This window comes from Perognathus longimembris, chromosome 5, assembly GCF_023159225.1.
Source record: "Perognathus longimembris pacificus isolate PPM17 chromosome 5, ASM2315922v1, whole genome shotgun sequence".
Lineage (NCBI taxonomy): Eukaryota > Metazoa > Chordata > Mammalia > Rodentia > Heteromyidae > Perognathus > Perognathus longimembris.
Window position 1 is genome coordinate 31,777,433 of NC_063165.1, and position 15,193 is coordinate 31,792,625.

General features: G+C 40.2%; 1 protein-coding gene across 2 annotated transcripts in view; it reads left to right on the forward strand.

The window, feature by feature from the left end:
* Cmss1 (cms1 ribosomal small subunit homolog) overlaps nt 1-14,961 on the forward strand; it is a 299,555-nt gene extending 284,594 nt beyond the window's left edge. For both annotated transcript variants that reach the window (XM_048346496.1, XM_048346495.1), the window contains 6 exons: nt 6,734-6,793; nt 7,651-7,753; nt 10,255-10,315; nt 10,719-10,806; nt 12,540-12,628; nt 14,697-14,961. In XM_048346496.1, the coding sequence (XP_048202453.1) occupies nt 6,734-6,793; nt 7,651-7,753; nt 10,255-10,315; nt 10,719-10,806; nt 12,540-12,628; nt 14,697-14,780 (485 nt within the window). In that variant the 3' untranslated portion in view covers nt 14,781-14,961. The remainder of the gene's footprint in view (nt 1-6,733; nt 6,794-7,650; nt 7,754-10,254; nt 10,316-10,718; nt 10,807-12,539; nt 12,629-14,696) is intronic.
* The last annotated feature ends 232 nt before the right edge of the window (nt 14,962-15,193 follow it).

A 15,193-nucleotide genomic window follows, 5' to 3' on the forward strand; every position in this document is an offset into this window, starting at 1 on the left:
ATTGCTTATTTTTAGCAAAATTGACACCACTCAATCATTCAAGTGATTCTTAAGCCTACCAGTTTAAGGTCTCCTGCATTATAGTATCTATACTTAAATTTAAAAAAATCACAAACTTGCAATTATTACCTTTGATAAGTTTTAAAATTATGACATTATTCTATAACTTTACTGGGCCAGCATAGAAGAAAACACATGTTGTCCTAAAAGCAAAGCATAAAATGTTTGGGTACCACTATTTCAGATGAGCTATTTATAAATGACAGGGGATCGCTAAGATGACTTGTGGAAAAAGTTAAGGAGAACCTTGAGAAGCTTAAAAACAGTTAGTTCCTGAATTTCTTTTCTTTTTTTTTCTTTATGAAAGGCAGTGAGTACATTTCTCCTTCTACTTGTTACCTCCTCCTGTAATGGGGTCCCCCAAAAGGAGGGGACCACAATGTAATGGGGTCCGAGGGTAGGGGGATCCTCCATCCCTCCAAGAGTCCAACACTCAGAGACAGTCTCAAGAAAAAAGATGGATTTATTAGGGAAGTAAAAAGTGTACTGACCGGCCAGGGTCACGGCCCAGACTCGGGAGCTGGAACCACAACCATGAAAAGCAGGCTGGCACCACAACCATAAAAAGCAGGCTGGCAGGCCAGGGCCACAGCTCAGACTCGGGAGCTGGAATGGCGCGCCCGGGGCCATGCTTGGGTCGGGTTATAAAGGCAAAAATACCACATGGTCAAACCACATGCAGGAGGCCAATGAGATTACAATACTTACAGAGCATGCCAGGTCACACGCAGGTGGCCAATGGAGTTACAGTCTGTCTCATAGTAACTATTTGAACCAACCTATCATTTTAGTTAGGCTTGGCACATGGATTTGGCAGGGCTCACATGATGCAGGTGGATATGCCTGGGAGGACACAGGTTTAACCTTGAGCTTTCTACTACTCAGGTGGTGAAGCAGTTTACACAATCTTATCACAGCGAAGGGGAACTTCCCTGGATAGGGCAAGATGGAGTCAGCTTCAGCTCTCTTTAACTAACCTGACACCCCTCAACAGCCAATGATGGCGCTGGCCAGATCTGACCTCCATATTACACCTCCCTCATTTCCCCCCTCCTTCCCCTCTTCCCCCAAGAGTTGTGCAGTTGGTTTTTATAATTCTGCTGTGATATACTTTTTTTTTTTTTAGTGTATTTCGGGTTTGGAAACATGAGTGCCCTGTCTGTTTCTTTTCCAAGACAATTACTCCATAGGGAATAGAATAGTGTGTTTACCCAAGCAAGATCTTGAATTGTAGGCTTAACAGAGCCCAGAGGGCTCAGCAGCAGTTAGAAACTTCTCTTCCCAGCTCCTGGGTGTTTGAACCATGTCTGACTGTACTATGGCAACAACCAAGTGTTGTCACAAAATTAACTTCCAAGCTTAGTTAAAGTTTAGTCTTTAACCATGTGACTCAGTGGTTCTTTGTTAGAGCAAACTTTGAACTTAGAAGGATTTGGGAGTTAATGGGAACACTACCATCCTGTCACCTTGTAGAACATCATAAACCTTGTTTCTTTCTACAATTAATGAGAGTTCAAGGTCAGACAAAAGCTTTAATGGTTTGAGTTCCACAGTGAATTTGTGTTAAAGTATTGTTTTAGTAAACTGTTGTTAAATAGTTGTTTAAGTAAACTGTACTGGGTTATAGAGTTGTGCAAGAATGTATAGTCATGGGTTTGTTTGTGAGGGAGAAGAAAGTATTTTAAATCTAATCAAAATGAACAAGTAAGAAGTTGGGCCATTCTGAAACAAAATGTGTCTTCTGGCAACAATGTAAATAAAAATTGGGAGAGAAGGTCCTTTTTGGTATGCTGAGTAGACAAAGGGCAGCCTCATCAGAAAGGAAGTCCATACTGGGTGAGAAGAGGGAGATGCCAGAGGGTATTGGAATAGGCTCAGAAAGGAGCCTAAGTGTAAACTGGAGATAAACAACCATCTATCATTCCTATTCAGTTTATGAAGGATCTGACTTCGTTTGTTTTGTTTTGCATTTGTGTGTTTGTGTGTGTGCTTCTATCTGTCTTTTGGGTTTTGTGGTTGTTATGGTTTTTGAGATAAGGTCTCCAGAAAACCTAGGCTGCCCTTGAACTCATGCCCTTGTCCCATGCTGGCTTTAGTCTTCCTGCCTCAGCTTCCCAAATGCTGGGATTACCAGTTTATGCCACCAGGCCTTGAAACTAACTTGGTTTTAATTTGAGGTTGTTTGTATGTCTGAAGGATGGGAACATGTCTTTTTAATTTAACTTTGTGCTCTGTCCACTGTTAATGCCATACACATGGACACTTAATTAGAGCCTCAAGACAAGAGTCACTGGGAACTAATTACCTGCTGCTGTCTCTTTAGAGCTGTGTTGTGGTTTAGATTAATGACCCTGTATGCCTGTAGGCTAGCTGCAACCAAATCACCCACGGACTTCTTAAAAAGCTACCTAGGCCTGCCTTCAAAGGATTCTGAACCACTTTGCCAGGAATATCCATCATTGCATCTAAATTTTTTTTAATTAAGCAGTTGTACAAAGAGGTTACAATTTCATAAGTCAGGTTATGAATACAATGCTTTTTGATATATCTGTGTATCTTTTTTTAAAGCTCTCCAGGTGAATTTGAGCATGTACAGTCTTAAGAGAGATGCAGTTTGAAAGACTACCAAAGGCTCCATAACAGTGTTGAGAAGCAATATCTTTAAAGCTATTTGCATGATGTAGATTACAATATTTTATTTAATTCAGTAATAGTGCTGTGTTTATAGAGAAACTTTTTCTTACAGAAAGAATTAAGTTGAGGGGCTGGGAGTATGGCCTAGTGGTAAAGTGTTCGTCTCGTATACATGAAGAATTCCTTGGGTGTGATTCTTCAGCACCACATATATAGATAGAAAAAGCCGGAAGTGACGCTATGGCTCAAGTGGCAGAGTGCTAGCCTTGAACAAAAAGAAGCCAGGGGCAGTGCTCAGGCCCTGAGTTCAAGCCCCAGGACTGGCAAAAAAAAAAAAAAGAATTAAGTTGATAACCATAACATTGCTGCTTTAACACCTAACAGGCACAAAGTGACTATATTATTCTGAGTTAACAGTATTAATAGTTTATAGGCCATGATTGTCATTGATAGAGAAAGGCATGTTTTTTGTTCATTTGTTTTTGCTTTGTCGGTTGTGGTGCTTGAACTCAGGGCTTGGGCACTGTCCTTGAGCCTCTTTGTACTCAAGGCTAGCACTCTACCATTTGAGCCACAGAACCACTTCCGGTTTTTGAGTGGTCACTCAGAGGTAAGAGTTTCATGGAGACTTTTCTGCCCAGGCTGGCTTCAAACAGTGATCCTCAGATCTCAGCCTCTTGAGTACCTAGGACTACAGGCATGAGCCTCTGGCACCCAGGGGCATGTTTTATTTTAATGATTTATGTTGTAGTTTATGGTTGTATTGTGCTGTATTTTGAACATTTTCCCATCTTCCAAAATCCACATTCTATTTCCTTTTAGCATAAACATTTACTCTAATGTATAGCTATGTATTTTAGGTATATATATTTGTATATAATTTGACATTACATAGATAGGTGTATGTATTTTATCTAAATGACATTATACTGATCCTCTCACTCTGTTTCTTTACCTCACATTTTTTGCAGATATGTCTGTGTGACTTTGACAATCTAGTCATAGTTTCTAGATGCTGCTTTTTCATTTACCAGCTAGTACTCTCTAGTATTCTTCTATTTTCCCAAATAGCAATACCTACATTGCATTCCACATCTCATTCTGACCAGATTGCCAGAATGAATATCCTTGTATGTGTTGCTCTATTGATCATACAAGAATTTCTCTCCATCAGTTACCCAGAAATGAAATCAGAGGCTCATGGTGTATATGATCTTAAAATTACTGCTTTGCAGAATAGGAATGCCATGTACTCTCAACAACACTTGGCATTATACATCTGGCTAACATTTGCCATTTGTGTTTTGTAGTATTAATTTACATTTCTCTGATGGCTGAGTTTGAACATCTCTCATACATTTGTGGGACACTTCACTTTGCCTTTGTATATTATCTATTGCATAGTTTGTTGTGCCAAGTCGCAAGACCACCCCCAAGAACACCACCGAGATTCAGACACTCCGAAATGCAAAAGCAAGGCAAGGCTTTATTTAACGAGCTGCCAACTCTGGCCTCGTCCTACCCACCGACATAGCGGAGGTTAGGAGGAAGCCCCGAGCTGTGATTACACAGGGCTTATAAAGGCAAAGAACAAGGTTACAACAATCAGCTGTGCAAGCAAGAGTAGAACACAGGTACAAATCTGATTGGCTCAGGGTTCGATTCTAAAATGGGGTTCACGTGGTGAGGCCTGACTTCAAAGTCTGGCACCTCATTTCCCCCTTTTTCGTTTTGGTACCTTGGGAGCCAATCATGGCTCCATTCTGTCCATTTCAATGGCTTGTATGTCTAGGGGATGATATAGAGGTAAGGCATGGGCCAGTAGGGCCCAATGTAGTAACCAAAGGGCCTGTCACCATTTCTTACAAGAATAGTCTCTGTACCTCTGTTTTGCATGTCTCTAGTTTATCCTGCCTCATCTTCCCAAAAACAACTCTGGTCCCTTGATTTTAAAGGGGGGCTGATGGGTGAAGATCATCCATCTTCTGTAACTTCTTCAGGCTGACTCAGGGGCGTAGACCTTACCTAGCCAGGAACCTATAACCTTAGTCTCAGTCTAACTTTCTTTTCTTGAGGTGAAGGCAAAGCGGCTGAGTTGGGTGCTTGGAGACCTCCCATGTTCCACCACGGTAGTTGTCATCCAGGGCAAAGGGGTCAGCTGGCCTGGCGTGGAAGCAATGAACCCAAGTGGCGATGCCGTCTAGGGTTCCTTCCACCGTGGTTCTTAGGATTTCAGTCCCCTGGTCTGAATAAATGGGGGGTAGGGACAGAAGCAGAATCATATAATGCCTTAAGTTGGGGTCACATTCTTGTGCACGAGCTGCAAATAATCGAGTTTACACAAAAATTCAGCATTATCCAAATCAGCAAGCAATTCAGTCTGAAGGCTAGGGATAATGGGTGGGGGGTACCCGTACATTATTTCAAAAGGAGTAAAGCCAAGCTGATAGGGAGAATTTCTTACTCTAAGCAGAGCAAAAGGAAGGAGTGACACCCAGTCTGCTCCAGTCTCTAAGGCCAGTTTAGTTAAGGTTTACCTGTCCTGAACTCTGGGGTCTATGGTAGCCATAATTCTCCCTTTCTCACTTTGCAATAATTATTTAGGACAATTTTACTTCCAAACTTCTTATCTAGAAATGTATTCTTGATTTCCAAAGCCTTTTTAACACTAACACAACACTTTAGCTTTTATCTGCATCGGAAAAACTGAAGCTCACAGGCAATCTGAAACGAGGTGCCGCCCTTTGCTTACGGGCTGCTTGTTTCAAAAGAGCCTCTTTTTTTTTTTTTTTCAGTCCCAGTTACTGCATGGCATGAAGACCTTTGAATTTAAACTTAGTTTTGCATCATACTGCAGTCTTGAACATGTTCACACTCACACATGCACACACACATACATTTTCAAAAGATCTTAAAGCATGCAGAATAAGCATCGGCCATACATTTTCCAGTGGCAAGACATATTTTGTCAATCTTACTCCTGCAACACGCACATTTTAAGACAAAACCTTTAATATATGATTTTAGCATTCTCCAGCCTCATTTTCCAGAGCTTGATATCCATAGCTCTGATCAGATGTTCAGTCCAAAAGGCTACAAAAACAACACAATTAATACAAAAGGAGGAAAACACACAGGCCTGAGAACAAGAAAAGCTACAAGTTGGAGATCTCCCAAGCTGGCCCACAACCTCCTACAAGGATGCAGAAGGAATGGACCCGAGTTGGCCCACAACCTCCTGCAAGGGTGCAGAAGGAGTGGACCTGAGTTGGCCCACAACCTCCTGCCAGATAAGCAGAAGGAGCAGACCCAAGTACAAGGTGGGCGGGTTGAGTCTCCTTAGGAGGCCCTCCTGGTCAGTTCCGGCCAAAAACCAAACTGACTCGCGCCCTACAAGTATAAGCAGAAGCAAAACAGACAAATTACAGGACAAGACAAATGAACAGCGCTGTTTTCTTACCTTCGGAGTCTGGGATCTCGGGGTCTCTGGGGCTATCCTGGACGAAACCCCAAATGTTGCGCCAAGTCGCAAGACCACCCCCAAGAAGACCACCGAGATTCAGACACTCCGAAATGCAAAAGCAAGGCAAGGCTTTATTTAACGAGCTGCCAACTCCAGCCTTGTCCTACCCACCGACACAGCGGAGGTTAGGAGGAAGCCCCGAGCTGTGATTACACAGGGCTTATAAAGGCAAAGAACAAGGTTACAACAATCAGCTGTGCAAGCAAGAGTAGAACACAGGTACAAATCTGATTGGCTCAGGGTTCGATTCTAAAATGGGGTTCACGTGGTGAGGCCTGACTTCAAAGTCTGGCACCTCAAGTTTTGTTTTTTTTTTAATTAAAGAGGCTTCATCAATCTTCCAGCTGATGTACAAAGGTTTTATTTTACAAAAAGATTATGGACAGCTCCACAGTGGGTTGATTACTGCTGCTAGTTTTTTGACTACTAATGATCATCCTAATGTTTTATAATTCTTCATTCACTTTACTTTGTGTTTGCAAAATTCTCTACAAACATGTTTTCTCATATTTCTAGACTCCTGTTTCCTCCAGGTCAATGATTTGACTCACAGTCTTTCATCATACCTAAAAGAAAGTAAGTAAATTCCAATTTATAAATATATGTATATATATTTGCCAATTTGCTATTCCTTTAAAAATTTGTGAAAAGTGAGGTTTGTCTCTCTAACATTCGAAATAAAAAATTTCTACTTTAGGGGCTGGGGATATAGCCTAGTGGCAAGAGTGCCTGCCTCGGATACATGAGGCCCTAGGTTCGATTCCCCAGCACCACATATACAGAAAACGGCCAGAAGCGGCGCTGTGGCTCAAGTGGCAGAGTGCTAGCCTTGAGCGGGAAGAAGCCAGGGACAGTGCTTAGGCCCTGAGTCCAAGGCGCAGGACTGGCCAAAAAAAAAAAAAAAAAAATTTCTACTTTAAATGTATTCCAAGGGGAAATGGTAATTTGATAGTTTTATCTTGATGTTTTCTTTCATTTTATTTCTCTTTCTTTCTCTCTCTTTCTCTCTCTCTCCCTCTCTTCCTCCTTCTCCATCTTTCTCTCTCTCTTTTCTTCAAGGCATCATCTAACTATGTAACCCAGACTGGCCTTATTGTTATTTGATCAGAATTCTATGTAATCAGTATTGTCTCCAAACACCAAACATAAACTTAATATTGAAAATATAGCATGCTGAACTTTTTTACTTAGGCTAAAAGTAGCCATTTTTAGCTCTTTGGCATAGTATATGTTTTGTGTCAGAAATTAATGAAAATTCATCATATTCTAATATCTAGAATAAACAGAAAAATAATAAATTGTCCTTAGGATGAGCAGTGCTCATTGTATTCTGTTATGCTTAAACACAACCAAAAAGATATTTGGAGAATATTCAACTTTGGCAGTCCCTGTTCTGCTATATTCAGAATAATTTTTTGTGATCTTTTCTTCAGTCTGTCCTAAGTGGATGAAACTTCGGAAAAACCATACTGAGAAGAAGTCACTCCTGATGTTGATCATCTGCAGCTCTGCCATCCGAGCCCTGGAGCTCATCAGGTTAGACATTTCACCAGTGCTATCTCATGTGTTTTCAGAGTAAAGAATTGTGCCAGCCTGGTGTAGTCTATGTGGGAGAGGTATATAGCAATGAACAAAACAAGAGTCCCTTCCCTCATAGAATTTTCATTCCATGGGGAAAACGAAAACAGATAATAAACCACAAAGAATTTCTTATAATATCATGATTAAGTAATATGTTGTGTTAAAAAAATAAGACATGCAAACGAAATCAAAGTATATGGATAGTATTTTTTAAAGAGATTTTTGAAAGTTTTTCTAAGGAAATGATGTTTGGACAGAGGTGAATGAAGTGAAGGAGTGAGCATAGTAGCTTTCTGGGAGGGGTATTTCAGGTAGAATTGACAATGATCAGAAAAGACCATGAAATAGAGTGCCATGGGAGAATTTTGAACACAAGAGTCCCATCATCTGGATCATCATTTTAAAGGATCATTTTGGCAATAATGTGGAGAAACACGTTGTGAAGATTTAGAATAAAAATACAAGATCATAGCAGCAAAACGTAATTCAAAGGAAACAAATGGAAGAAATGTTATGATTTAAAATTGTAACAAGAGACATTAGGAATAAACTTACTGTCTATATTGAAAAACATTGTACAAAGGAAGGAAAATATTGATGAAAAATGTGTATCATATTCCTTTTGTTTGCTTGTTTGGTCGGTTGTAAGACTTAAACTCTGAGCTCTTTTGCTCAAGGATCCACAACTCCACTTCTAGTTTTTAAGTGGTTAATTGGAGATAAGAGTCTCACCAGGACTTTTCTGCCCAGGCTGGCTTTGAACCATGATCCTCAGATCTCGGCCTCCTCAGTAGCTAGGATTACAAGCATGAGCCACCAGCACCTGGCCATCTAATTCTTGATTAGAAAGGTGCAGTGTTGTAAAGGTGTCTGTTTTATTTCAGATAATCTATAAATTTTACAGGTTCCCTATAAAACTCCCAACTGAATTTTTTTTTTTAATTAAGAGAACTAGTTCTAAGTTCGTAACACCTAAAATGGGGCAGAAAAACTCTGCAAAAGACAATTGATGAGAGAAGATAGACTACATGTAATTATTTTACAATAATTAAAGTTCTATAGAAATGCCACATATATGACAGAACAGAATTAAAAATTCAAAATTAGACCCAAATGCATATGAAATTGCAGCAAATGGCAAAGACAACAAACTAGACATTCATAGATGCACTTTTTTAAATTGATGGTAAATTGGGTTGGAAAAGGGAGTAGTCATAGAAAAAAATAAATTTGGAATCATATCTCACACTTTATTTTCTGGTGCTGAGGATTAAACCCTGGGTCTCACACATGCTAGACAAGTACTCTACCACTGAGCCACAGCCCAGTCCTCTGCAATTCACTTCTTTTTTTGTGTGTTTTGTTTTGTTTCGTTGTTGGTCATGGAGCTTGAACTCAGTCAGGAACTGGGTGCTGTTCCTGAGCTTTTTTGCTCAAGGCTGGTGCTGTAGCACTTTGAGCCATAGCACCACTTCCAGTTTATTGGTGGTTATTTGGAGGAAGCCCGCCTGGGTAGGAAACTCTATAAGACTCTTATCTACAATAAACTACTCAGAAAAAACAGGAAAGTGGTGCTATGGCTCAAAATGGCAGAGTGGTAGCCTTGAGCACTATTTTGCAAATTTATGCTTCCTCCTAGTCAATGATATTTCCAAAATATAATGACATAAAGGAAAGCAATATTCACATGTGTGGGCTAATCCCTAAATATTAATGAAAAGATGATATGTTTATCTATACCTACTTCAACTCAAAACAGAATTTTAGATGATATATAGAAATATGTACAACAATTTAAAAAAAAAAAAAAAACAGGCAGGGGCTGGGGATATGGCCTAGAGGCAAGAGAGCTTGCCTCGTATACATGAGGCCCTGGGTTCGATTCCCCAGCACCACATATACAGAAAACGGCCAGAAGTGGCGCTGTGGCTCAAGTGGCAGAGTGCTAGCCTTGAGCAAAAGGAAGCCAGGGACAGTGCTCAGGCCCTGAGTCCAAGGCCCAGGACTGGCCGAAAAATTAAAATTAAAATTAAAAAAAAAAAAAAACAGGCAATGGAAACAGAAACAAATTAAAAATGGAAGTCAGAAAATCAAGAGGAAGGAGTTGGAGGCCGCCTGAGTTACATGGCAAGTTCTAGGCCAGTATGTGTTAAGTAGCAAGGCCCTATCTTAGAAAAGAGGTACAGGAATGAGGGGAGGGGGCAGGGAAAGGAAGAGAGTAGGGAAGGGGAAGCAAGGGAAGAGAAGAGAGGAGAGGAAAGTACACCATGCCACCCCACTTCACTGCAGAGATAAACTAACTTGAAAAAACTCAGAAATGTGTATGTGGGGATATATACGCATACCCATGCTCATACATGCACGTAGTCTTTTAGTTAATAATATACATTACTTAGTCAATATATCCCAGAATCAGTGTATTTTATCAGTTTTGTTAATCTATTCCTTTTCATTAGGTCAATGACAGCATTCAAAGGAGACAGCAAAGTTATGAAATTATTTGCAAAGCATATAAAGGTAAGCAAGGACTATTATGTTTCTGATGGAAGGCTAGGTAATGAGCCACTCCCAGACCTCAGCTTTTTCCCTTCATCCCTATACCTTTGTTGTCTTTGATGTCTTCTTTACATGACATTTACAATCATTCTTCTTTCCTTTGAATTTTGTGCCCCTCTATGGAAGCTACCTCTTTCCACAAGTCACTGTTCTGTTCTGTTCCCAGATAGAGCCAAAATTTGACTCTGGGAATCTGTTAGGGTTTACCAGTTTTCTAGGGAGATCTTTGCTCAAGAAGTTGATCCTAAACAGAGTGGTCTTCTTTGCTTTTTACTTTCTTAATTCTGAGATTAAATGCTCAAAATTGGCCCATGATTATGCTTTTTAAATAGCTTTCCCTTTCTTCTCTTCCGTCTTGCAATAGGTTCAGGAGCAAGTGAAGTTATTGGAGAACCGTGTGATGCACCTGGGTGTGGGAACTCCTGGGAGGATTAAAGAACTCATTAAACAAGGTATGAAAAAGCAGCAGTGATACTCTGATGCAGAGCTAGGAGTTTTCTTTAATCATATGAATCTAGAAAACCACATTTGGGATATAGAAAAGCCAAACCTCTATGTTAATGCCCCAGTGAGAAACTCAGCCTCTAGTCTTCAACTTTGGCTGGCCAGTAATTACTGCACAGTAAATGGGAAATGAGGGCAGTGACTAATGGAATACATTAAACTACCAAAACATGTCCAAATCCCAATTGCTGTAAGCAGATTAGTGGATCAACACAGCCTACATCCACTTTTTGCATTCTCTGGAATTAATCAAGCTGTATGTTTTAGTTCGATTGAATCTTGGTTCCCAGAGATTCCCATTCTGGCTAAGGGCTGACATATAGCACATAAACACATATCTCTTTTAGTTATCTCCCAGAAAGTGTTCCAGACATCTATTAGTAGGTTTTATATTTTGTTCAGTAACCTAAGGACCTCCAAACCTGCTGATCTTATTTTCTATTCCATCCTGCCAGATTTGATCACTTCTTTTCTTTCAAATGAATGATTTGAATGACTTCCTTCTTTTCCAAAACTGTACTGAATATAGTTATAAAACTTTGTCTAGAACTATTCCTGTTGTTTTATGTTTTAAAAGTAATATGTTAATCTGTATAGTAACTCAGGGCAGAGATGGTCATTTGCCAGCAAGCCACCAAAATATGAAATTACTGGTCACCTGGTCACCCAGGGTTAATGGAGCACACTGTATGCAGAGTTGTGTGCAAATGCAGACAACTGTGACACTGAACAGCTACTGGCAGGGAAGGAAAGCTACATTTCTTGAGCTACTACCTAGTGCTATGAGGCTTCATGAGCTGTAGTCACAGGTGATTCCACTGGAAAGGAGACAGATAGTAGAGGTGGGACCTTGAACAGTAAAGTGAGCAGTTTTGATTTTTTTTGTCATTGGACATAGGAAGGCATTGAAAGCTAAGAAACAGATGAGTGATGATAATCATAGTCTTCTGAGAAGGAATTTGGGAGGGATTGCTGTCATCAGAAGAGGCCAGGGTTGGACTCGGTCTCTGTCTCCTTCATAGTTCTTAGCTAAAGATTCACTCTTTAGCTAAGGAATCTGTCCCCAGATTTCCCACCACTACCACGTTACAGGGCTGGAAACATGGAGGAAAAGAGAGAGAGGAAGGCTGTCCGGACAGCATTTGTAGAAAGTAGATTTATATAGTTAGGGAAGCTCAATATGTGAAAGCTAATTTCTTTTGGGGAAAAAAAAAAAAACCTCATTTAAAGAGCTGTTGAGATCTCCAGCCTCACATTCAGCACTTGTCTTCTAAATAGGCCAGAAGACAAAGGGAAAAGAATTCACCAGCCTAACCAAAAGAGAGCTGACTGACTAGAGCCCTCACCTTGATGTCCTTTTCTGCCTTAAACCACCCTTCCCTTCATCATCCTACTCTTCTGAAGGCCCTCACCCCTGACTGCAGGGAAGGGAATGGAGTCTTGGCTAACAAGCATGGACAAGCTTAGCTTGAGTAGCCTTTTCCTTTTCTGGGAGCAATGGTAGGCTGTCGCAGTCCCAGAGTGCTGCGTTTGTTTTCCATCAGGCAAGAGCACTTTATGTGCAGAGATTAGTTGTGCAGCAAATGAAGCAAAAAGCAACTGAGAGAGTAAAAGTCGTTTTAACAAGCTGTGTCATGAGGATTTTTTTTTACTATAGCAACCCTCTCGCTGTCTTTTTCAGATGGCCTTAATTTGAACCCATTAAAGTTTTTGGTTTTTGACTGGAACTGGAGAGATCAGAAGTTGAGGAGAATGATGGACATTCCCGAGGTACTGTGTAATCAGCAATTTGCCTTTAATCATTTTTCTTCTTCCAATTTGAAGTTGAGTTCAAAAAGAGTAATAAAGTCTTTGACATGAGGAGCCAGCACATTCTGGCTTTTGAAATTATTTCTATCTTTTAACTCTGAGGTAACTACTATAATGGAGGCCATCTCATCCCCTCACACTGTATCCTTCCCACATGTGCATCATTGGAGTCAGCTCCACTGCTCATTAAGTCACCATGGCTCCTGCCCCCTCAGACATCTGTATCTCACCTTTAAGGAATGAAGATCTAAACCAGGTGCCAGAGACTCATGCCTAAATCCTAGCTACCTCAGGAGGCTGAGATTTGGAGGATTACTGTTGCAGATCACCCTCGGCAGAAAGGTCACTAGACTACATGCCCACAACAATCAGCAAAAAGAAGGACCCCATGGAGTCATTGACTCAAGTGGTAAAGCATCAGCTCTGCAAGCTTGAGGCCTTCAATTCAAACCCGATTGCTGAAAAAGGGAAAGAAAAAGAAACTATAAGATGTGAAGCACTTTTCTGTGCTGTTCTTACTACTACAGTCATCTTTATATTTTATCCACTTGTGTGCACACATATGCGGGACTCACTTGACCAAAGTAGGAGGAGATAGGAAATAAACTTCCCTCATTCCTGGCATCTCCACATTTCTATAAACCTACTTACTTCATTTAGAAAGACATTTTGGTGAGGTAGCAAATTTTTTTTGTCTCAGTGGATTAGAATTGAAATGATTGAATGCCTTTGTGGGCACAATATTAGCTCACTATATATTTATTCAAGTAATCCATTAATATCAAATTATGAAAAATTGATTTTGCCACCCACAATGTCATCATGAGGCCAATTTTTCAATCTAGTGTGATATTTCAAAGTAGCTGTTAGGAGAAAAAAAACACAAAAGAGCTTTGCACAGTCATAAATATGGCTGCCAGTCACCAGCCAGGAATAAATCATGGAAGTTACTATCAAAGAGACCTGGAATAACTCCTTCAAACATGCTGAATGAATTAATTTACTACATAAAACTGCTGCCCCAGATTGAACAAAGCTGATTATAATTGATTGGTGAGTGTTCACAGACAGCAGGTTAAAAGACAATTTGTTCAGTTCAGTGTATATACACAATATCCTCCCCCTCCCCCTCTCTCTTTCTCTCTCTCTCTCTCTCTCACACACACACACATACACACACATGAGTACACAGTGTATAGAGTCATGCACTCTGCTCCATGAATAGACTGGTTTTTTTAAACTATGTAACAAATTTGGTGTCAAAAATATGAGACCAAATTTGATTATTTTTGTTGCAATGTTACATCTATTATGTTAAACTAGTAATCCACTAGTTTTCTAATTATAACAATGAGAAATAATGTCAAACTTTGTTATTGTGGTTATTCTGTTAATGACATTAACAGTTTTCTAAAATATTGAAATCATGTGTGTAATCTGGAATGTAGAAAGTACACTTTTGTGTTCTTTGGGCCTTTGTATGGCATAGTATTTTTTAATGAATTTAAAAGTGTGGGAGCACTTTAGGGAAATTGGTTTTATGTTGAGTCTTTTCCTTTTCTTATAATCATTCATGGAGCTTGAAATCAGTGCCTGGGTGCTGTCCCTGAGCTTTTTCAGTCAAGGCTAGCACTCTACTACTTTGAGCCACAGCTCCACTTCACGTTTTCTGGTGGTTAATTTGAGATAAGAGTCACACAGAGTTTCCTACCCAGTCTGGCTTTCAACCAGGATCCTCACATCTTAGCCTCCTAAGTAGCTAGGATTATAGGCATGAGCCACCAGAGCTCAGCAGAACCTCTTCATTTTATATGACTGTTTCAATTCAACATCAAATGGGGATTAGGACTTCTACCCTCTGATTCTGGCCACAAGATCTGTATCTTGTACCTGGGATTCCAGATGATAGATTTTGGATTTTGTTAAAACCATCTTTGGTTGATAAGGGATTAGGGTAGGGGAGGTAAACTTTTTGCACATGCTCAGGAGCATAACTTTTGTTGTTGTTTTGGTCTTTTCTCTCATTTAGATAAGAAAGGAGGTTTTTGAACTTCTAGATATGGGAGTCCTCAATCTATGCAAGTCAGGATCCTTGAAGGTGGGCCTTTTCTAAGTCTGCACCCTGATGAAGATTGTGGTTTTCACAGTGGAATTCGCATCTTTTTCAATATGCTGGCATTTTACAAGTATTCAGGAAATATCAGCTATTATCATATGTTCACTGCATCACTGAATTGATCACCGGAAATGTTCAGTGAGGATTCTTTAACAGAAATAAATTTGTCCTTTTCCCAATTCTCTTTTTTTTTTTTTTTTTTTTTTTTTTTTTTTTTTTTTTTTTTGGCCAGTCCTGGGCCTTGGACTCAGGGCCTGAGCACTGTCCCTGGCTTCTTCCCGCTCAAGGCTAGCACTCTGCCACTTGAGCCACAGCGCCGCTTCTGGCCATTTTCTGTATATGTGGTGCTGGGGAATCGAACCTAGGTCCTCGTGTATCCGAGGCAGGCATTCTTGCCACTAGGCTATATC